This window comes from Oryzias latipes, chromosome 16, assembly GCF_053564925.1.
Source record: "Oryzias latipes strain Hd-rR chromosome 16, Olatipes_Hd-rR_3.1".
Taxonomy (NCBI): domain Eukaryota; kingdom Metazoa; phylum Chordata; class Actinopteri; order Beloniformes; family Adrianichthyidae; genus Oryzias; species Oryzias latipes.
The window spans coordinates 31,018,776-31,041,589 of record NC_136252.1 but is presented as its reverse complement, the minus strand read 5'-3'; the positions used below and the strand labels follow the sequence as shown (position 1 = coordinate 31,041,589).

The following is a 22,814-nucleotide window of genomic DNA, read 5'->3' as shown; positions in this document are numbered from 1 at the left end:
CGACTCGAGACTTTTTTGCACATAAATCAGATAGTTTTTCCCTTGAAGACCATAGAACATATAATATTTCTATTTTGAAAAATTGTGGACTTGGGCCCCTTTTGAATCCACAAGTTCATCGTCCTCTTTTGAATCCATTATGCTGTTGTTGAATGTACTCAGGTTCAAACTGATGCAAACAATTTTAACAAACATCAGGTATGTTCTGAGGACAGCCAATAGTCACAATTACTTCAGTACAATCGCTTCAGATGTCGTCTGTGAGGCGCCACGCTGAAGTGAAAATGATGGAACCAACTTTCTGATGGTAACAGACTGACGTTTACAGCAAATAAGCTGTAAGCTGGAACTGTGCAAAGAAAAGTCATCTGACAGTCACCAAAGCGCTAAATATATTTCTCAGATCCCAACTTTCAAGTGTCTGTTGCTTAAATCCTTGAATGGCTGGAAATAAAGGGCTGTGTTACTTCATGCTGCAGACAAATAAGACAAATAATAAAAACGACACAAGTCAAACTGACTTCAAAGGGATTCATCAAGACGCCAGTTTGTCTTTAAGCCGTTTGGCTGAGGAAATCTATTATTGCAGCTTTTGAAGAAAAGTTGTAATTCCTATAGTATTAAAACTGAACAGAAGCAAAATAAAACAATGCTATTAACACACAAGCCTGCGGCTGCAGTTCATGTGAAAAAATTTATAGGTCAAATCCTGATTGTTAAAATCCCCCCAAGTAGATGAAATGCAATAACAACACTTTATCAAGGTAAACAAGCAGCCATTATGGACAAAATAGGGCTAAATGGAAAACACTTTAAACCACGTCAGTTGAATAATGTTAGGAAAGAAATGCACCCTGCATTTTTAAAGACCCGTCCAATGACAGTTGTATTTTTAACCTGTGGCTGTAGCATTTTTGTCATGCTGAAGGAAATTCATTAAAGAATTTAAGATTAAAACTGCCTTTGAGAATTTATGTTTAATTTTAATCATGATGCTAATCAGGAGCAGATAAAAGCCCGCCGATTGAAAAAGCTCAAATGTGATGCAGTGACGGAAATGGGCGGGCCAAAGTCTACCTGCTCCAACCCATTCTGATGCATTCACTTGCAGAATGATTAATTCCAAAAATATCAAAAACTATCTATTTTCATGACCAGCATTTCTGATAAATGTAATTTTTTTGGTGTGTAATGGACTCAAACTGCTATGATTAAAGCTGTTTCACAGACAAACTAAAGCTTATGAGGCCTGGAAATCCCGCAGTATCATGGTCTGGATATTAATTACCCAGCAAAGTCAGAAAAAAAGAGATCTGCTGCTCAAAAAAAACAATTACAAGGCTTTTCACTGAACTGGAAGAGCAAATACTGGAACTGAAAGGTCAAAGAGCAGCTTAAAGATTTAGATTTCACTGTTAGAAGTGGTGCTCTCAGGAATCTTGTGACTGTTGCTGTACATTTGAACTCTGTTGACCTTGGGAATTCTGTTTTTCCATGAGAGTGTGCGCATGGTTGTACTGGCAGGACAGAACTGAGCAGATGAGCCGCTGGATGATGGCTATCTAAGAGGACTGGAACAGAACCGGTTGTTCTGGGGGATTTCCAGCTGGCTTCAAAGGGGCATAGATGGAGACCAGGGCCTGGAGAGGTGAGGCGGGGTGAAATGGATGAGTAAACTCGAACCGAGTGAGATATCCGGCTGGAGACAGGTGCAGCGACTGCATGAAACAGACATGCACAGGTGGGTCCTTGTCTCTGGGTGAAAGCGTCTGAACTGCTGAGCCTAGACCTCGGCGTGGCCTGCTCACTCTGGTTTGAACCGGTAACACCACCGCACACGCTCATCCACGCACACGAGATTCTGTTGCTCTACGGGTGTGTCGGGCATCACGCTATGAGTGCCAGGCGTGCCAGACATGTCAGCTGTACCAAACAAGTGCTTACAGACTCCTGATCCTGCTGAGGAGAAGAGCAGTAGAAAAAACAGACCAACAGGCCTGGAAATGCAGGTCAACATCATGCACAAGCAGCAATGCACTTAGGTTTCTTTTCCTATCTTCTTAATTGAAAAAGACCATTTGAGAACAACTTTCATTACTTTTTTTGCACTTTCTCCTTTTGACATAAAAATAACCGTAATGCCTTAATTTTGTTTAGTTATGGGATAAATCAGAAGTGTAAAGTTACAAAAAATGATAAAAAATCTGTATAAATTTGAATGTAAATCATTAAAAGCAGCTAATAAATTTCAAATGAGGTAAAAATAATGCAATGATAATTTATCTTAAATAGATTTAATATATCCAGGCTCAACGGAATGTTGCTTTATTGCAAAAATGTTTAAGCTTGAGCCAAAACGAATCATAATGTCTTTAACGTTCATCCAAATGTCATTCTTTTCCATAATCAAATGAAATGAAGTGGATTGTTTTTTCCTGCTATTCCTATACTGAAAAGATCAGCAATGGTGCTGTTTGACCAGAGCTTCATGTCACTTTTCAGTCTTGCTGGCAGCATCTGCGGAACGCACGTCGAGCTAAAAACATACAAACTGAAGAAAAGAAACAGGCAGGTCTTTTCTCCCTAATTGTCCACAACACAGATCTCAGAATAGAAATTTCCAGGATGTTTTTGAACCTTTGAAACTGAAGTGCAAACCTTGCCCTGCTTTTCTCCATCCTGTATTATAATGTTTGACAGGCTTCTGACAACATTTCGCTTCCATGCTGACAGTCAGTCCTGTCACATGTGATCCATATGTGGTGACCACAGACCAAACTCAATCATGATTAGCAGTCCAAAGCCTCAGAAGGTCATAGAACAATCTGGCTTTAGTGTGCTAAGACTTAAACCCAACTTGAAAATTTAGTGAGAATTACATTTGAAAAGATAAAGATCCTCCTTCTAATTAGCTCAGGAACAACAGCAGCAGCGGCAGCAGCGGTGACTTGAGTACATGATAAAGTTTTGCTTTTAAAGGATATAGAAGTCTGAGCTGTCCCGGATTAACTGAACTTGGTGTGGTTATTGGGGTAAAAAAGGGGGCAGATTTTGCTGGATGCGTTAGAACTGGTGTGACTCCTGGTTTGGAAGAACATCATGTTGCTCCAACAGGAAAAAAACTGCTGTTTCTCAGAGCTAAGTATCCAACTCCAAGAAACTGTGATGTGCAGCATAAAAAGCTCTTTCATGGAAGGGCTTACATAGGCATTTCTACGGTGGCCTTGAAGTCCAAATTACACCAACAAATCCCTCAACTCAAAAACATGTTAAAGATCTCAACAACAATTTAAAAAAGCAAACAAATAATTAAAAAAAACATTACATTTTAGAAAAAAAAAAAAAAAAACAAGAAAGTGAAATAAAATAAAAGAGAAACATTTCGGATCACAAAGGTGATTTCCAGAAATCAAAATGAAATATTAGAAAATGAAACACAAAAAAAACCCCGGAAAAGGGAGGTATTATTTCACTTATTGGATGATGAAGTTTGAGTTTGTTTCAAATGCTCCTTTAATGTACACTTTAGCTTTCATACCCAGTTTTGCTTCATGCAAAATAATTTCTGATGAAATAAACTTCATCATCCAAAAAGGAATTCCAGTTTCTTTTTGTGTTTTTTTTATTGTCTGTGAATTAATTTTGTTTTGTGAAATGTTTAATTTCTATTTTGTTTAATTTTTTTGGAATTGGTCTTTGGTTTTTTTGAATTTTGAATTTCTATAATTTAATGTTTTTTTCCTTGCAATATTTGTTTTGCTTTTTATAACCGTTGTTGTGATCTTGAATATGTTTTTGTTTTTGCATTGAGGGATTTGTTGGTGTGATTTGGACTTCAGGGCCACCGTACATACCTAATTTAAAAACTGATATCACTTTTACTGAAGTTAAATTCGCCATAAAATACCTTGGTATTTGGCATCATGGAGGGGGGGGAGGGGGGGGGTTGAGTGAGGGCAGGCAGCAGATAAATGTTCTGTCAGTGTGCGCTGGAGCTCCTCTGCTTTTCTGTGTTTCTCTTCCAGTGTTTATGGGGCATTTAAAAGCCTTCAAATGCACCGCGGTTTGCGGCCTACAAGTCCTCCCCCAACCCCCCCTCACCCGGGCTAGCCGCCAATACTGGCTGATGGTTAAAATAAACAGCGCAGACACAGAGGAGGGAGGGCTGCTGACTTTCCTTGGCGAGGATTTCAGTATGTATTTTTATCTGACCGATAACAAATATGTGGGCAGCCTAACCAGCTCACGCTGCTTATATTTCCATGTAATTATAAGTGCAACCTTAAACAAATATTTCTTGGCTTTTAAATTGCTTTTGGGCTTCTAATCATGGAGGCAATAGAGGAAAATAGAAACGGATCAAACTGTTTAATAATAGCGGCCCATTTGGTCCTGCCTGTGCTCTTGTTCAAGCTTTAATGAGCCCTTTTAAATCAACAGATAATGGATGGCAATTTGTGTTGTTCACATCTTGTTGCCATCTCTCACGGTTCAAATTCCACTTAATTATATCCTCACGCCGTTCTCTTTCTGGTGGAGAGTTGCGACAGCAAACCTGGGATCAGATATGAGCACAAAGAAACCTTACCGATCAGAGGAAGGGGAATGATGAAAACATTTGTGTATCCCATGACATTTTGAACCTAAACATGCATAAAACTTTACTCTCACCGGCAGAAGGAATGTAACATACAGCTGAGAAACCCATAGCCATAAATTCTGTTTTGGACTGTGCCAGGAACGAGCGTGTGGTTCCAGTCTTCTTTTCCATCCTATGGGGGGAAGGGGTCAGAGGTGACACATGAAAGTGAACCTGGAAGCACTCAGATCTGTCTGAGGGTTCAGTCTTTTGCTGCAGTGTGCAGATTTTGTGTTGACCCTTTAGGCTCTGATGTTCACACACATACACACAAACTTAAGCCAAATAAACTATATGAATAACTATATATATAAATAACATTTAATTTTATGAAGTTCATTTCTGAGAATATTTGCACCTGTGGATGATTAAAAAGAACACAAACAAGTGTATCATGTTTGGCTCGTAAATCTATAAAAATACTAATTCCAGTGGTTGTTTGAGGTGGTGAGGCAACTTTTTTTATTGCTTTCTGTCTCACACAAGTCTGAAGATAGGTTTACACCGCCTTCGGCAACACACGTCCAAGCGACTACTTTCAATGAAAAGTCTATGTAAATGCATATATACGTGCATTCGAAACTCTTGCGTTCACCACTTAAGTTTCTACGATCGTTTTCGGGCTCTACATACTGAACTCGTCACCATTGGTTTAAACCAGGTCAAACTTTGACCAATCAGGGACTCGGATTTGGTAGTGGATGGATGACATCCCCTTTAATTCACACAAGTGCCAACCGCTAGAAAGTTGATCACAGAGGAGAAATGAATAACTGTGGTTTGTGCCTTGCCGGGATTCTATGACTCGAAGTCTTTCATATATTGGAATAGAGCTGGAAAAGAAAAAGCCTGGAGCAAGATTCAGAACATTTACACCGCTTTGACATTTTGGACAGAGACTCCTCACTGTAGGTTGCGGACATGCGCTACAACAATCGAAAATGAAAAAGAAGAAGCCCCTTCCTGTTCGTCCAGTGTGAACACCATATGCTTAAAGTGCATTCCTGAATGTGTCACATGCCTTTACAGTTTCAACATTTCTTCTCACTTTTATTTTACAATTACAACCAAGCAATACAATCCCCATAAATTTTGTGGATAAATATGAACGAGATTTTGTTTTTGTTTTTTGCCTTTTGCGAGACAAAGAAATTGGGTCTTTAGATTTTTTTTTCCCATATTTACTCACAAATTTCTACATGTCATTTTAGCTGCAATTTTCAAATCTTTATTTGTTGGCCTTTTTCTAATTATTCCCATAACTTGACTAGATCTTTACTTTCATAAATTTTACAATTTTTTACAGTTTTTCCCAAATACTAAAACACTAAGCGCCACTCTCCAAACCAGTCGACCAATTGCTGTACCTCTTCTCAAAAATATCAGTCTTTGGTCTAAACCTGAAACACAGTTTGTAATTAGCACACAATTTGCAAAACTTTAACCTACTCTTTGCAGAACACATGACACATTCTCACTTTTATAACACAACCGGCATTTAAAAACACACAAGATGCAAAACATTAACACAAAGAGGCAAAACTCAAGCTCTGACACAACAGTCACAATGAACACACAACTGATCAAAACTGAAGACACTTGTTGCAAATCAACTGCAGTGAATATGAGGACAGCTGTGGAACAACTGAGCCGCTTTTCAAAGATGGGTATCCCTTGTGCTATCCTATGACCCCACCCTTACATTGACGTGTTCTCCCTACCATGACAAAGGTGGATAAAGGTGGAAAGATTTCATGTAATCCATGGACACCAGTGAAGATCACAAATCATCGAAGAAAAAAGGTTCAGCGCACTGTCTAGTGGGTCTAGATGACCCAACTCCCAATGTTAAAGTGCCTAGGATAGCACAAAGGTTAACAGAGCAAGACCTGAATGTCAAGTGTTTCGTCGTGTTGGCTGTGTGTGTGTTTAAGTTTTGACAACAGAGTCTTTATTTTGAGCTCAAAGTGAGCTTTTGACTGAAGAGTCAATATTTTGTATATTTAGCCTATACTTTGAAAATTGTGTTTGCTTAAATTGGTCTAAAGTTTCAGAAAATGTGTTTCAGCAATTGGGGAACTTCAATTCAACTTCAAAACTTCAATAAACTGAGTGAATGTTGGCTATTTCTTCAAAGCAATCTAGAAAATTGTGGACTTTGTTTCTTTATAAAGACACTTTTGTTTCATCATTTGGATAAACACAAACGGTAAGAGAAGAGCTTTCCCTCTGAACTGATGAATATAGCTTGCATACCACTTCCTGTCATTGGTTGGTCCTCATAAACACGCTGTGGCAAAGCTAAAGAAAGGTTCCGTAGCCGTTATGATGACATCACACTGCGCATTAAACGGACGTATTCTTATAAAAACAAGGCAATTTAACATTAAACATTGAATATTACTATATTAAAGTACTGATAATGGATTTGATATTAAATGCTTTCGTAAGAGACCATGGTATAACAGGATACTGTTCTTTTTAGGTGTCCATTATTAGAAATTAAGGGATTTTGCAGAGGCAATGCCTCCTTAATCCATTCATTTGTGATAATGGACACCTCATTGGGCATTATTCCTTTCTTATTGGTATTTTGCCAAAAAATTAGCAGTATGTTTTTGTAAAACAGCAGTTCCATAAGTCGCTGTGTCTCAGAATATATCTATGCCGGGGATGCTTCGGAGTGTGTGCCTACATGGAAACCGAACGAACGGTTTTCTTTGATGGATTCAAATGGAAAAGCAAAATACAAATGCAAACAGATTGTTTTAAATCTGTAAATTTGTGAAAGAAATTCTGAAAACCTTTCATAGAACTTTTTTATTGAACAAGATGAAGATTTAGTCGAGATGTTTAACAGTACCTAAATCCTGCCTGTATTAATAAAAGGCCTTCTCCCATCCTTTCCTATGCTGCTAAGACTCGTGGGTAAATTAAGCAGAAACACAGCCGAGCTTCTGGGTACCGCACCTGAAGCTTAGCAAGAAGGCACATTTTCAAATGATCTGAAAATGACAAGATAGACGAGAAGAGCAAAGTCTCTGATCCCCCCCAAACCTGCACACGGAGGAAATTTGGTTCCTGTGAACAAAAAGACCAAAACTGCTAAAAATCAACAAAGGAAGCTCTGCATTCAAGGAAAGCAGAAATGGTTTGAGGAATATATTTTACTCATCATAATAACCAAAGCAATAGAAATGTAAAAAAAGAAACAGAGACGACACAGCATCTTTTAGAGAACCTGACCAACAGACAGAACACAGAGCATCAAGAAAACAGACTATTTCCTTATTCTTTCTCCTTTTTCCCCACTAAAAACTGAGAAAAAGGCAGAAAATGGAGGACCCCCCCCCCCCCCCCCTTTCCAAACAATTATTAATGCTGCATTTTCTTTTCTTTTGTATGTTTAGTAATATGTCCCCAAAAACCTAGTTCCATGACCGGGGTTTTGGCTGCCGAGGCAGCCGCCTTCAACTGCCATCCAAACCACTTCTGAGCTCTCCTACAGGTGGTGGGCCCATGGGAGAGTGATCCCACGTCATTTCTTTGGACCTGACTCGACTGGAGCCCATTTTTCATATCACAGATGTCTGATTCTCATGAAAAACTATCTATAAATGTAGATAAAAGTTGAAAGAACCTCTACTGATGTGTCGCACACTGTGTGGTCATGATTTTGAGTTGTGCGATTGTCGCTGATGCTGGAAGGAAGACTGATTTGAACCAAGGACCATGAAGCATCACACATGTGCTAAAACAAGTGTTAACCAAACATCTGCCTGCTTCTGGAGCTGTGGAGTGAATATATAAGCTTAAAAAGAGACATTCAGGCAGGCTGTCGGTGTTGGTGGATTTTTCACTGCCTCTGACATGGTGAGAGCTTCTCTCTGGCACTTTGAAGCATTTTCCCGCACAGACGGAATGAATTGTGATGCCAGCTGTCAGTGCACTGCCAGGCCACTGACACGGAGAATACTCTCATTATTGGTGCAAAACAGGATTTCACTATATTTTTTGAGGAAGGGGGGCAGGCTGGAGGGTTGTGGTGAAGGTGCGAAGGTTACGCTGGAAAAGCTGACAACACAGAAATGCAATTAAAAGCCCACCGAGTCCTCAGTCAGACAGATTTGGGGGGGAATTGGGTCGTGCATGAACTGTAAATGGACATGTTTTTTTTGTTTTTTTGTCTGTCAGTCACACCCGTGTTGTTGCACGCTCCTCCAGCTGAAGTGCAGACAAGGTCACAGGCAGTAACTGGATTAGAGGTTAAAATAATAAAGGGGGAATGTCTTTGGGCAGGTTTCATTAAATGCATCAAATAAACAAAGAAACCATTTAAACTCTGCACAGAGCTAGAGTTCATCCCCTCTACTTTAGGGTGACTCCCTGGCAGTCCTCTGCAGGGCCACAAGCACCCCCACTCACCACAACTGGGTAATTTACAGTCACCAACCTATGCAGCCTGATTTAGGACTAGAGGGGGCAGCTGGAGGAAACCAACAAACGGAGACATGTAAACTCCATACAGAAGGGACACCGCCCATTGACTAACTGGAAAATGTGACTCCTCCCCCATGGTGTTCCAAACAGGAAGTTCCCGCTGGCTCCAAGAAGCCAAAATCCTATAGATGGAGAACTAAACAGCTGTTACTCAGTCATGCTATTGGGCAGAATAACCATTACTTTAAAGTCCCACTACAACTATGTTTTTTACCATATTTTTGTATCTCTTTTCAAAGTGTTCCCAATGTTTTTTTTCAATGATGATGATATAGTTTTTTGTAAAAGTCCTGTGTCATTTTCTGGGACATTTTTTCTGCCAAGTAGCAAGGATTCATTGATAATTCGTCTGTGGGTGGGGTTGTTTGCACAGACGTAAGCCTACGTAGATATCCCAGCATACCTTTATCTAGACTCTCTCCTGCCAGCTTAAAGCCCCTCACACCCCCCACCTAACATTGGCGGAGCAACAAAAATGGCGAGCAATATCAGGTGTACATGGAGTTATTTGTCTGCCAGTGGATGCATCAGAATTGGGCGGAGCAGGAAATCTTTGAAACGCCCATTTCGGTTCTTGTGTTACAAATACAACTTAAATGGCGTGTTTTTATCTGCTCCTGCGTCAATAAAGGGTCGATGGTTCGATCCCCATTCCCCCCAGCCAACTGTTGTTGTGTGCTTGGGCAAGACACTTACATTCACACACCAGTGTGGCTCCACTGGTGTGTGAATGTGTATGAATGTCCCGGTGATGGTCAGAGGGGCTGTAGGCGCGAACTGGCAGCCCGCCTCTGTCAGTCTGCCCCAGGGCAGCGGAGGCTCCATCAGTCGCTTAACATCACCAATGAATGAGAAGTGAATGAATAATGGACATATTGTAGGCACTTTGAGCGTCTGGACAAACGCAGAAATTTCCAATCCATTATTGATGTTATTATTATTATAATATTATTATTATTGCTATTATTATAAATTTCCTCCATCATGAGAAAATGCAACAAGAACACCAAACAAACAAAAAAACAAACAAACAAACAAAAGGATGATTTTGAAGTGGGCATTTTAGGGTAAAGGACATGTCAACCAAAAAGACAATGAAGGCAGTCAACATTTGATACTCTACAACTTTTTTTTTTGTGTAAAGAGTTTTCCTGGTTTTATACTGGGTTTAAGTTTTTGTTCAGTATTTTCTTGTGTGTTTAGAATTTCCTTTACTTTTTATTTTAAGGAGCTTTTTCTTTCTAGTTTTTAAAATAAAAATACAGAATTCATTCTCTTTTATTGTTGTATGTGTCTTGATGCTTCAGTAAACCAGAGTTGTATGAAGTTGTGGCAATTGGCTGTAAGCTTTTGGAAGAGGAAGTAACAGAAAAAAAAAACATGAAAAAAAGGACTTTTCAGTCACTAGACAGTGTTTCGTCCTGAAAGCAAACCGCACCCACTCATAAAGTTGGTTCATATAGAAAGAAAGGTTTTTACATATTTTCCTCACTAAAGCATAAATAATAACTATTGGGGGAATTTCACTTACTTCGTGTCTTCCTCATTGTGCCTGAGCTCCAGAGCTGTCCATCTCCTCTGGGAAATCACTTCACTGTGATGGAAAGCGGTGAAACAAATGGAGGGACGGCAGGATGAATCTGCTCAGGAGGTGCAGGATTCCAACAAGAACTGAAGCTGAAATCATGTCAGGAAACTAAATGAAGCTGCAGCTTCACCACAAAAGGGATCCTCTGCCCCCCCGATGCAGGAACCTGTTTAGCAGAGGCTGCAAATACCCCCTGTTGTAAAAGAAAATATCATGAAAAGGACACATTAGTCGACAACTAATACTAAAAACTTTGGTAAACCTACATTCTGTTTATGATAAGTAGAGAAAAAAAAACATCAACTGGACTTGATTTCCCTCAACAGATTCTTTTTACTTATTACTTTGATGGAATTGACCTGGATGAATGAGAGTCTTATTCACCCCAAATTTGAGTTTTACTAGAACAATAAAACTTAAAAGAAAGCTATTGTAATAATAATTATGTTGGGTTTTTAAAGATCTACAAATGTATTACCGTATTTTCCGGACTCTAAGTCGCCCTTTTTTCATAGTTTGGCAAGGGGTGTGACTTATACTCCGCAGCGACTTATATTAGAAATAAATTGAAATAAATACATTGTTAACCCTCCTGTTATGTTCATTTGTGAGGAACAGAGATGATGTTCCTGGGTCAATTTGATGTATGAGGTATGTTAAGTGTCTCAGAGAATCAGCAAACTTTTTTTTACAGTAAGATCTTGAAGGCTAAAAACATAATATTCTATTTTCCAATGATTTCATAGATTCAGAAATGCAATAAAAGTGAAAACTGTTTCTACAAATACAGGATGAAAACAGAGTATTAGTTAGCCAATGATGCTTCATGAAAGGAATAAATAAATAAGTATGAGAAAGAATTACTGTGAAATTATGAGATAAACAGTCTGCTATGATTGTGTCATATGAGTTTGTGCAAGTTATTAGTTCTTGGTCTCAGATTTTGTCAAATAAATTTCCCGTCAAAATGCGACTTATCTGTGTTTTTTTCTACTTAATAATGCATTTTTGGGCTGGTGCGACTTATACTCCGGTGCGACTTATAGTCCGGAAAATACGGGTATTTAAAAAATTCTATATGTTAACACTTGTGGATATTATGCAGGTAGGTATGTTGGAAATTTTGTTTTTGTGTCTTTAAAACTAGCTTGCCCTCGAGAGTGCAGTCAATATAGTATAATTTGAGAGGTATTGAGAAAGAAATGGTCATTTTACTTGTCAAAATAGCCATTCTTGCTCTGATACCTTTTTTTATACGTTCTTCATAATACAATTTTATTTCATGATATATATTTTTTTCGAAGTGCACATTATTCAAGTTATTATCTGACCAATCACATGCCTCCGCATGTGGTCTCACAATGAAATTATTGATCGACAGATTCTCCAGAGCTTGCTTTAGATAGTCTTATTTGGTTATTTATTATAAAAAAACGTGTTTATGTTAATTATAAATTTCTTTTATTTATTTAAATACATTTTATGTAACTACATTTATCTTTATTTTGATCATAATGTTTGCCTTACTGACGTCATCTAGCTCCAACACTGTTGCATCTGTAACGCAAAAAAAATGGCAACTGAATCGACTTAATTAAGTTGGAGCTGAAACTAAACCATTTTCTATGGGTGACATCACACCAGCTCGCTCCAGTTCTCATATACAGTCAATGGTGTTAAATGCATCCTTGGTTTTTGGATGACGCTTCATCTCAGTCCATTCTGATTAATGTTGTAATATGTCTTCCCCATCACAGTTGGTTTTAGTAAACATGTGAGGAACCAAATAAACTTCAAGTCCCAAATCCCCCAAACCTTTTTTCCCTGTAATCTTCAGAGCCCCTCCCTCCTCCAAACAGATGCACTCACTCCAATAGTTAGGTTTTTTTCTGCCTCCTTAAAATTAGTCCCGGTCCTTCATCCGACTGCCTACAGAAGTCCTGTTCATGGTTTTGTCCTCCAATAAAAGTGTAAGTCTGAGCTGCTTTAGGAAAATCAAAGTTCTACAGACTTCTTGCAAAACCTTATTTCATCCTCTGCTGACGGCCTCGGATTTTTGGGTAGCCGGCGTTTTCCTGAGATTTAGGAATTGCACAGGAATTGCTCAGGTGGGGTCAGGTGTCAGCTCTCCTGCTGAAATCAGCTCTCTTAGCTGCAGGTGGTGATCCCTCTCTGTTGCTCTGACCTTTTTCACTTTACGCTGTCATATTCTTTTTGCTGAGTCTGGACTTTGCAGACATGAACGGACTCGGGCAAGCTCTTTTTTTCTCACCAAAAAGCTTCACACTCAGCTTTGTAAGCTTCGTGCACACTGGAGGTAATATATATTCAAGTCTTTTAGGTATTAGAAAAATCCCCACAGAATAAAACTCACAGAATGAAAGACAAGGAAAGCGAAATGATCGTCGTCAACACCACAGTGATCAGTTTCATTAGGAACAGTCATTCATCATTAGCAGCCTTCGCAGTAGAAATGTGAAAACAGGCTCAAAAAGTCCAACATTTCTGACACCGGACCATCGACAAGTGTTTGCTGGGATCCATTAAACATATTGTGGCTAATTGGCATCCATTATCCAACTCTGGTTCGATCTGTACTCCAGCAAACACCACAGTCTCACAGCTCCCACTTCTCTATGTGATGCACAGCTATGAACTCCCACAAACACAGGCATGATTATCTAATGGACTCCAGGGAGTATAATTGCATAAACCGATCAATACCTCCTCATTAGGAGAACTGTTTCAGCTAAAAAGGTCAATCTCAACACTCACCAGAGTCCTTTCACTGTAAGTCATTATTTTCACTTCAACGTAAAAATTGCTTTATCCATCAGCCTCTGTGCTTTTACAGAGGAACAGGAGTGCTGCTCACCAACACCTCTGATCAGGATGTCGTGCTGCTCCAAAGACACGTTGGTTACATGTGCACAAACCCTGCAGAGCAACCCGTAATGAGTTCAGCGGAAAGCTCAAAGATGATTTATAATCAATTTTCTGCCCAAGAAAACAACAGAACTGCAGTCTTAAAACTGCACAAACAACACTTGAATTACATTCAAGTTTGGAACAACATAAACAGCAGGCAGGAATGACATTCTGGGTGCTCAGTTGCGACAGCGCACTCATCAATTGAATTTTGTATTACTGTCATTCTTATTGTCCTTTTTAATGTATTTGTTTTTGGCAAAGCTACAACTAGCCCCCTGGACTACGATAAAAAATTGGCTCTTATAGCCAACACTGACGCATTTACAGAAATATTCAGGAATGTGCACTGTCCCGGTTCAAATAGATATTAAATAAATAAAGGAAACCTTGTAACACCTCGGAGCAGAATTTTATTCCATGTGGGTCACCATTTGAATTCAAGCTTTAACTATCTAAAACATCGCTTTCTGGTAAAAGACACCTTTGAAAACTGATCTTCGAGTTTATGGATTAAAGAAAAACTTGCTGAAATATTAGGAAAACCCTGTTTAAAACTCATATCCTGATGTCTTTACGGTAAGTTTTTATTTTTGAGTTGACTGGAAATAAAGATCCAGTGCCAGGGGTGGAGCTACAGGGGGTTAAGTGGGGGCAGCTGCCCCTTCCCCCAGCACAAAGCTTTGCCCCCTCAAATTTTTGGTCAATATTATCATCATTATACACAAATATTTTTTAAAAAGAATCATCGTTAGCATCATCAGCTCTTTTAAAGCATTAGTAATGGCAACTCAGCTAAAATAACTGCTGTTTTAACATTAATAATCATTTTAACAATAATACAAATATTTGAAATATGTATTTTTGATCATATCATTTGTAATGGCTTCACGCTCCGCTGCTTCCATTTGCCCCCCCACCAAAGACTTATGTCCCCTCCTGCCCCCCAAATTTAACGTTAATTTCTAGCTCAGCAAAGGTCAAGTACAGATTTTATTTTAAAAACATATTTGAAAAAAATCTTTCAAAGCTGTTTCTGAGCATAACATATGAGCAAAATGTTATGCTTATTTTTTGTGTGTATATATAATCTGATCAAATTTAAACAGCTCATTAACTTCATAGATTGAAATTTTTGTAAAAATGTTCACAAAGCAGTGTCTGGTGTACAACAGCCAACTCTATTGTGTCCATTATCTGCAAGGTAATTGCTGAACATTGTGTTTATTCTCAGCAAACTACAACACGTCTTATGGAAACCGTACATAAAAAGAAGAAACACATGCTCAGTTAGAAGGCAATTGCACAAACACTCGATGTCTGGAAGAATTCAGGTCTAAATCTTTAAATGTGTGAATAAATCCTTTGTTTTAATTAGTTTAATGAATCCCTAAAATGCTTCAAAAATAAAAACTTTGGGTGATAGCTGCATTTAGAACGCCTCTTAATGGTGACACGTTTTTTCGGGAACGAAGCTGCATCATTAAGAACAGAGTTCCCTTGAGGTACATTAAAAAAAGTTTGCCAAATTAGAAAGAAAACTTATTTAATCAGCCATTACAGTACTGCGCAAAAGTTTTGGGCAGGTACACTATAAAAAACAAAAAAAGTCCCGATTACCCCCAAACATTGATGTAACACTTTGTATGCAATTTATTTAAAGCTAAAAAATAAATTAGCCAAGAGTTCAAACTCCCGAAAATGGAAATAAGGCAGTGAAACTCAACTAAGCAATACAACAGGAACTTGGTGAGGTGAGAAGTTTGAGTTTGTTCATCAAAGGGCTGCAGAGCAGTACAATAAGTGTCTGCAGCAGCAGTGAAGTATGGTGGAGGTTCACTACTCCAGGATTCAACATCTGGCAGTAAAACCATAATCATGAATGTTTGTGTAGTCTTCTAAGTGTAATTGGACTTTGATCCATTAAGAGGCTTTCTTTAAAATTTTGATTACACTATAAAATATTTTATGCCATTTTTTGCATTTCAGAATAGTTTTTACTCTACAAAACAAAGTTATGTTAACCTAATAAAACCCTACACCTGATAAGAACCAAATGTTTACCTTTCTCATTAGTCAGTATCGGCATGCAGTATTCTGCAGCTGGGTAGTATTGATTTAAGAATGTGGAAGATGGCAACCACACATTTTCTATTACAGAATTTTATAAGTATAAACTCACCATTTCTTTAAATCAACTGTAGTGTAAAAGGCTTCAAGCTGCTCTGTGTGGATTTTTATGGAATTTAAATAGAACTTTCTGAAAGTTGGCCAGTCTCACATCAGAAGGCTCAATTTCACTTCTTTATGACCTTCAGACATGTGGCTGTACATGTTCAATTTTTTCAGACATTTACCAGAGAGACACATGCTTCAGGTTTTTAAATTGTATTTATTCCTAGTATAAGAGACATACAATGGTACTCTGAGACCAAATTCATAGTAAGTCAAGGTAAATCCTGGAAATCAAAGAGAAAAATGATATAATAATCAATGAAACACCATCCAAAGAGAATGTATTTACACCAAATCAAATCCTGACATACTGAGCTTATAGAGGGAAACTTCACTCCCTGATTCCATTTAATCTGTGACCGGCAGATTAAGGAAAACAAAAAAACAGTCCACTTTATAACTACAGCCCCCACAATTCATCTTTTAAAATATTGTCATCCCCCAATTTTTAATCAAGTCGGATGTGAAAAATGATTTAATGCTGTTGACACCCAGATGTTATTTCTTTCTTTCAGACCAAACACTGGGATCTTCCACAGTTGTCCTTATTTAAACCCTGAAAAATATGAGCAGTAAATGTTATAGCAGATCGAATGAGCTCTGGGAGATTTTGGCCAAATATCATTTTCAGCTACGGTAAACAATGCTAAGCTGTTTTCACAGAATTGATCACGGTTCCAAGCAACTGCAGCCAAAGAGACTCTTCTGAAAGCACAACAGAGACGGGTTTTTACGAGATAATGTGTCAGAGAGAGAAGTGGCTGGCATTGACATCCCTGAGGGAAACCCTCAGAAGACAGAAACATTTGGATTTGGAGCCACCATACCAAGAATCGATCCAAGGAACGACAGTTCATTGCACTTCTCACGTTTCCTCTCTTGTTTGGAAAGTGGACACTCGGTGTCAGAAGACGGTCTGAACCTACACGAGTAAGAACTGAAGGAGAACCAAACAACCAGAAATCAATTTCCTTAGAATTTCCTTTTTCTCCAAGGTAAGAGGTCTATTCTGCATTAGTTATGGATCTACCGATTATAGGCTTAGAGGACTTGTGAATTCTTTGGGAAAAAAAAGAAGGAACAATAGAAATTAAAGGGAAATTTCTGAATGCTTGTAGTCTCAGGCTGTGCACAAGCTTTTGCCAAAGCTATCCCAAAACATTTGAAGGTTCACACTCTTGGGATGAAAAGGAAAAAAAATCCAATGAAGAGTTTTATTCCAAAACATGGATCATCTATATCTTTACCAGTAAATTCAGTTCAACCCTTGTCCATAGGATCTGCCATCCACCTGCTGGTTTTCCAATGGGACCTTAACCCTTGCGCTATCTTAGATGACCCCATGTTTACATTGACATGTTCTCCCTACCATGACAAAGGTGGATAAAGGTGAAGAGGATTTCATGTAATCCATGGACACCAGTGAAGATCACAACTCATTGAAGAAAAAAAGTTCAGTGCACTGTCTTGTGGGCTCTAGATGACCCAACTCCCAATGTTAAAGTACCTAGGATAGCACAAGGGTTACACATCTGTATTCACCCAATTACAATCTAGAGCAGTCTGATGCAGCTAATGCCAAGGTCACAAATACAAGTGCCACTGCACGATGGGGAAGCGTGGTCATAAATATCGATGGCATTAGGAAAAATCGGGCGGCCACAGGGTAGTGTCAGCTGAGTAGCTGGCTGGCAGCAGCTATGATTAGACGATGTGTAAATGTCTCCGGACGGCGGCTGTCCAATTCAAGTGCAACCAGCTGCCAGTCGGCTGGTAGCCTGAGGCTATATAAAGCATATTTTTACTGTCCAATCAAAACAGTGTGCTGCAACCACGGCCTCATCCAACAACTTCTTCAACTTTGCCCTTCTTGTGTGCATTGCTTTTCTTCTATGCAGCAAGCACAATGTTTTGTCTTCGTATTCTTCTCAGCATCAATCGCAATTCGTTGAGACGCAGGTCCCTGAGTCGCTGTGGGGATATCGCCATGATGAGTTTTGTGTAGCATCAATGCTGTCTCCCCATTCGTCAACAGCTGCTCCCATACGATTTCAAACAATCAAAAGGTCAATCACTGTAGGTCGGGGGATGGCAGTCTGAAATTAGTCGATCATCATACAATTTTCCGGGACCTTGGAGACCCTCCTATCAATCAATTCTCATGATGCTGCCTTTCTACCACGCGGTCACTGGACTGGCAACGAGCGACCTCCAAATGTGCCTGGGCGGCCACTGACCATTGTGAAAAATCTCATCCAGTTGCCGTTTAATGTGCACTTTTTCTTAAGACCTTGCGGCTGCCGTGTGGCGTGTAAAAATACGACTGCCACCTCCTGATCACAGATGCCACTGCGCGGCCACCTGCAGAATTTGCTGAAAACTTTAGAAAATTTAGGTTGCAGCGCAGTGGTATTTTGGGATATGTGACTGTAGTCTAATCAACGGCGAGTGGGGCAGGATAAAACAAAATAACAAGCAGGTCGATAGATCTCCAGAACCAGGTTTGGGCAGTTCTGCTGTAGAGATGTATTTTTTTTCAAAATTGTATTTAATGCTCTTTAATTAAAAGTAGAACATTTGTAAAAATAAATGTACCTATACATTCAACAAGACATAAAATATTATCGTTTCTTATTTTTCGTATGGGGAAAAATATCCAAAATATGTATTAAAAAAACAGTTATTCTGGAATAAAACTCTTCCAATATGCAATACTGGTTGACACATACTAACAATTAGAGAGTTGAACACCTACAATATACTGTAGCATAGTGGCCATCTGAGCCCCTTGCACTGCCCCCATGTCACACACTATTATTAAATAAGGCACACATTTACACATACAGTTAAAATTTGGCTAGTACTTATTCTTTTATTTACAACCAATAATCACAAAATTAATTGTAACAACTGCAGTCTGTTATGTTTCCTGTTCATATCCTTGACTTCAGGTCTATGGTTTCCTCATTGGGTCCAAAACATCTCTGAATATGTCAGACCCGCTCATTTTGTGAAGCACCAGTCGAACAGAACTACTCTGGAGGAACTTCAATGTAACCAAGTAAGTCATTTACAGCCTGGTTTGGGTTGAGAGGAGAGGAAAGAACGGAGTTGAGAAAAGGCAAGTTTAGCTATGTTCTTGAAGTATCCCCTTTGTTGTGTCAACCAGAACTAAATGTTGTTAGTCAGAGAAACTGCTCGGATGGTGTTGGTGTGATGTTTCTTTGGGATTGCTTGACATCCCCAAAGGTGAAAGAGTATAGTAAGGCAAAGACATAACTACTTTCAGGGGAATTGTTGACTTTCACCACAGGCTACACATACTGCATATGTATATGTATACATATACGGTGTGGATAAAAACACACATGTATATACACACACATGCATAATATAAACACATTCAAGGGAGGGATTGGTGGTGACTGAATACAAACACTACATCGGAAAAGATTAAGCAAAAAGCATGATGCGAAGAGGTGCAGGAGGCTTCAGCTTCCAAGTCTTCAAGTTGACCGATGAGTCAGATTTTGTCCAACATCAGCTTGCATTGTAAATCCACATTGAGGACATTGGCAGCCTTGTATTAGGAGGTGGCATCACGCCATCCAAGTCAGCAGTTTGTTATTAAGCAAGTCGCTGAACAATACCAATATGGTACAAAGATATTTGTCGGACAAAAACAACAGAAAAAAAAAGTTTGGTTGAGGCTTCTGTCCACAGTGAGACTGGATGTCACACAAGTTGGTTGTGTTTTCATCTGAAAGTCAAGTAGTGAACCTCAAAACAGTTTCTTACAAGGAAAGTTCCTTAAAGATGACACCATGAGGGCAACTCCCTCAAGTCCATGAGTGCACCCCTCAGTAGTTGTACTTTCCTTGTTCATTGACTGGGGATGTGGCAGGTATGAACAAAGGCTTAGGAGGGACATCAGGCTTGAGAGATGACGCTCGGCGGATAATGGCCCCCCTGTGTTGGACTTCCTGTTGCTCTCCATTGTAGCTGTGTTGACGTTGTAGGTACCCACTGGGGATGAGAGGATAGTGAACCTCACAAGTGCTGCCTGTTGAGTTCATTCTAGCCAAAATTGGGGGCTGATGGGGGCCACCATTTCGTTGGCTGAAACTGTGCTGGCGGGGGATCATTCCTCCTGCCCCTCCTACTGCGCCTACACTGGGCATTTTAGTGGCTGCGGCAATCAGTGAGTGCCGCTGGGAAGAGTGCCTCCTCTCCAGGGTAGACTGATGGTGTTGGGGGATGTCAGGAGGAACATCCATGCGACGGGTCAGACTGTCCCGGGGTAACGTGGAGGAGCTGTAGTAGGGAGCCGATTCTGTCTCTGGAATCTGAGGTTGAACTCTGTTGGCGAAAGCCAGCTGTCCTCCACCAGTGCTGGCCATCAGTCCCGATGGACTCATCAACTGGGCGTGCTTGCTACCGCTTGCTTCATGGATGTGTTTTAGGAGCTCATCCAGAGAAGTCACTTCCATCACATTCTGAGGGTAACCAGGGTAAGGTTGAGATAAGACGCGCTCTGAATTGTGGATTTTGCGCTCCTCTGGATGTAGAAGACCGGCTACTGGCTGTCCATTTGACAGACCATGTGAGTAGGGGAAGACCTGTTGGTGGAGAAGGCTTGAACTTGGTCTAGAGCTAATGTGTGACTTTGGCTCTTTGGCGTTGTTGCAGTTCTGGTTCTTTTCCCACTGGTTTTTAAAGGCTTTCATGCTTTTAATGGGTAACTCTGGAGTTGAGTCTGGCGTTGGCAAACCAGAAAGCTCTGAAGAGTGGTGCACGTGGTGATGGTGGGGGTGGACCAGGTCCCCCATCGTCATTCCATGATGCCCATTTCTCCTTTGTGGGTGGTGCTCCTTGCTGTTGGTAAAAAAAGAGTTGTAGATCTTTGGAGATGATACTTCCAGCTTGTCTTCCTTGCTCTGGCTGTCTAAGAGGCCATTAAGCTTGGCCAAACTGCGGAGTGACAGAGCATGTGGGATTGGAGCTTCAGGATCTTTTGGCAACTTCTTGGTCTTGTGGCCCGTGTAGTTACAATAGCATGAAACCAAAAAGCCAGATACGACAGCCCCGAGGACAAAGGCCACCAAAACACAAGCAATCAGGAGGGTGTAATGGACACTGTGGTTGGCCCGCTCCAGCTCTGGAGGTCGTCTCACACCTTCAAAAGAGAAAAAAGATTCACACAATTATTTCAGTGCTTTTCTGACTGAGATAATGGAGAAAAAACACATTTTCAAGAGCAAGCATAGGTCAAGCAGAAGCCAGTACAGATAAGTTGTGTTTACAGGAACCCTAATAGCTGGAAAACAGCACAGTGGAAGTGTTTGAACTCTTTTTTGGCCTCCTTTCCTTCATCAGTTAATAGATCAATACAATCTTTCTTTGAAGGACATGCTTTGGCTTAGACTGGCAGAGGGCAAGAGCTCCCAGTCAGCAAGGAATCTGTTCAGAAAGAGTTAAAGCTTTAAATATTGATGGAGCGCAGCAGGATCTTGATGTCATTTTCACAAGCTTTGCTTTCCAATGCAAGGATCATGGGTGGCAGCACCTGCTACGGTGAATGAGCCAAAAATAACAGGTCCCTTCAATTGCTCACAGAGTGCGACGCCTTTGCCAACATGGGCTTAAATGAGCCTGTCGTCTTTTTTTTCTTCAAAAATTAAGCTGAGGGGACGTGGGGTGCAGTGACGGACTGAATACTCAAGGTTCCATGGAGGAGGCAAATGTAGCATGTTAAGTGTCCTCAGGTGTTATGACCCTTGCTCCGTGTTTGCTTAATGACACGAAAAGAGTGAAATCTGCTACGTTTGGTAATCAGTGCTCATTTGCGAAAAGCTCCTGCCATCTGTCAGACTCTTCTTTCTGCTCTTAATGACAGTTTGTGAGAAAACGGATGAGTCTGTGAGGCGGCTCAATCAGCAGCACCAAGGAGGAAAGAACAAATGCAGATGCTTAATGAAAAAGGCAAAAAGAATGCACTGGTTACAATAATGAAACGTCTAAAATAATGAGAGTCAAGGAAAGCTTAAATTTAATGTTCCCTATATTTTTGCTTTCATGTAGATGTTAAAAATTCAGTCCCACTGAATAAAACAGAAAAAAAAATATTGTTTTCATGCATCTAGATGATGGTGAAAATAAATTAATCAGATTTATTTCTCCAAAAATGTAAGTATGACAACTGTCTAGACAAAAAACCCTAAAATAATCACTTTTGTGTCCGTTTTTGAAGAGCTGAATGAAATGTGGTTGTGTTTAGCTGCATGTATATAGATCCATGACATTGTATGAAAAAGCAATGAGAATTTAGAAAAATATTCATATTTAAACACAATTAATAGACAATATTGAAATATAGCAAATATCTTCAGTTTCACAGCTCGTATAGTCTATAGGGTCTAAATATAGCTAAAGTTACGTTTACCCGTGAGTGCTTTTAAGTTCAGTATTATTCTTAAGCATTTAAACTTTATCCATAGTTGAAATTATTATTTATATGACAATATATTACCTTTGGCACACATATGAACGATTTTCTAAATGAAATATGAGTCATTTTCGGAAGTAAGACAACTGGATCTTTGAGGCACCACCTTTCGCCTCTTGTGGGTGCCGCCCATTTCATGATGTCAACCTAATGCCGGCCTCGGCAGCATGTCTGCGTTTCACCCACGAACAGAAACAACATCCAAACTTTTGCATAGATGTGCATGTAAAATTGAAGGATGGATAAAGCGGGGGTGTGTGCTATCCTGGGGGCGGGGCTGGCAGTGCAGACTCTTTCTGGAAGAGGTTGTTCTTCACTTTGTGACGTCACAATGTGAAGATCCCACTCATTTTAGTGGATTGGGAGGGGCTGGTGCTCAGAGAGCAGGTTTTTAGAGGAATAGTCAGATATGCGTGAAT

General features: G+C 39.8%; 1 protein-coding gene and 1 long non-coding RNA gene across 11 annotated transcripts in view; both read right to left on the bottom strand.

The window, feature by feature from the left end:
* LOC144984375 (uncharacterized) overlaps positions 1 to 10,809 on the bottom strand; it is a 31,232-nt gene extending 20,423 nt beyond the window's left edge. The window contains exon 1 of the long non-coding RNA XR_013648002.1: positions 10,671 to 10,809. This is a non-coding gene — a long non-coding RNA (uncharacterized LOC144984375). The remainder of the gene's footprint in view (positions 1 to 10,670) is intronic.
* Positions 10,810 to 16,027: 5,218 nt separating this feature from the next.
* The window catches only part of sema6cb (semaphorin 6Cb), a 170,396-nt gene continuing 163,609 nt past the window's right edge, over positions 16,028 to 22,814 (bottom strand). For all 10 annotated transcript variants that reach the window (XM_011485750.4, XM_078932533.1, XM_011485745.4 and 7 more), the window contains one exon: positions 16,028 to 21,066. In XM_011485750.4, coding sequence (XP_011484052.1) covers positions 19,751 to 21,066 — 1,316 coding nt within the window. In that variant the 3' untranslated portion in view covers positions 16,028 to 19,750. The remainder of the gene's footprint in view (positions 21,067 to 22,814) is intronic.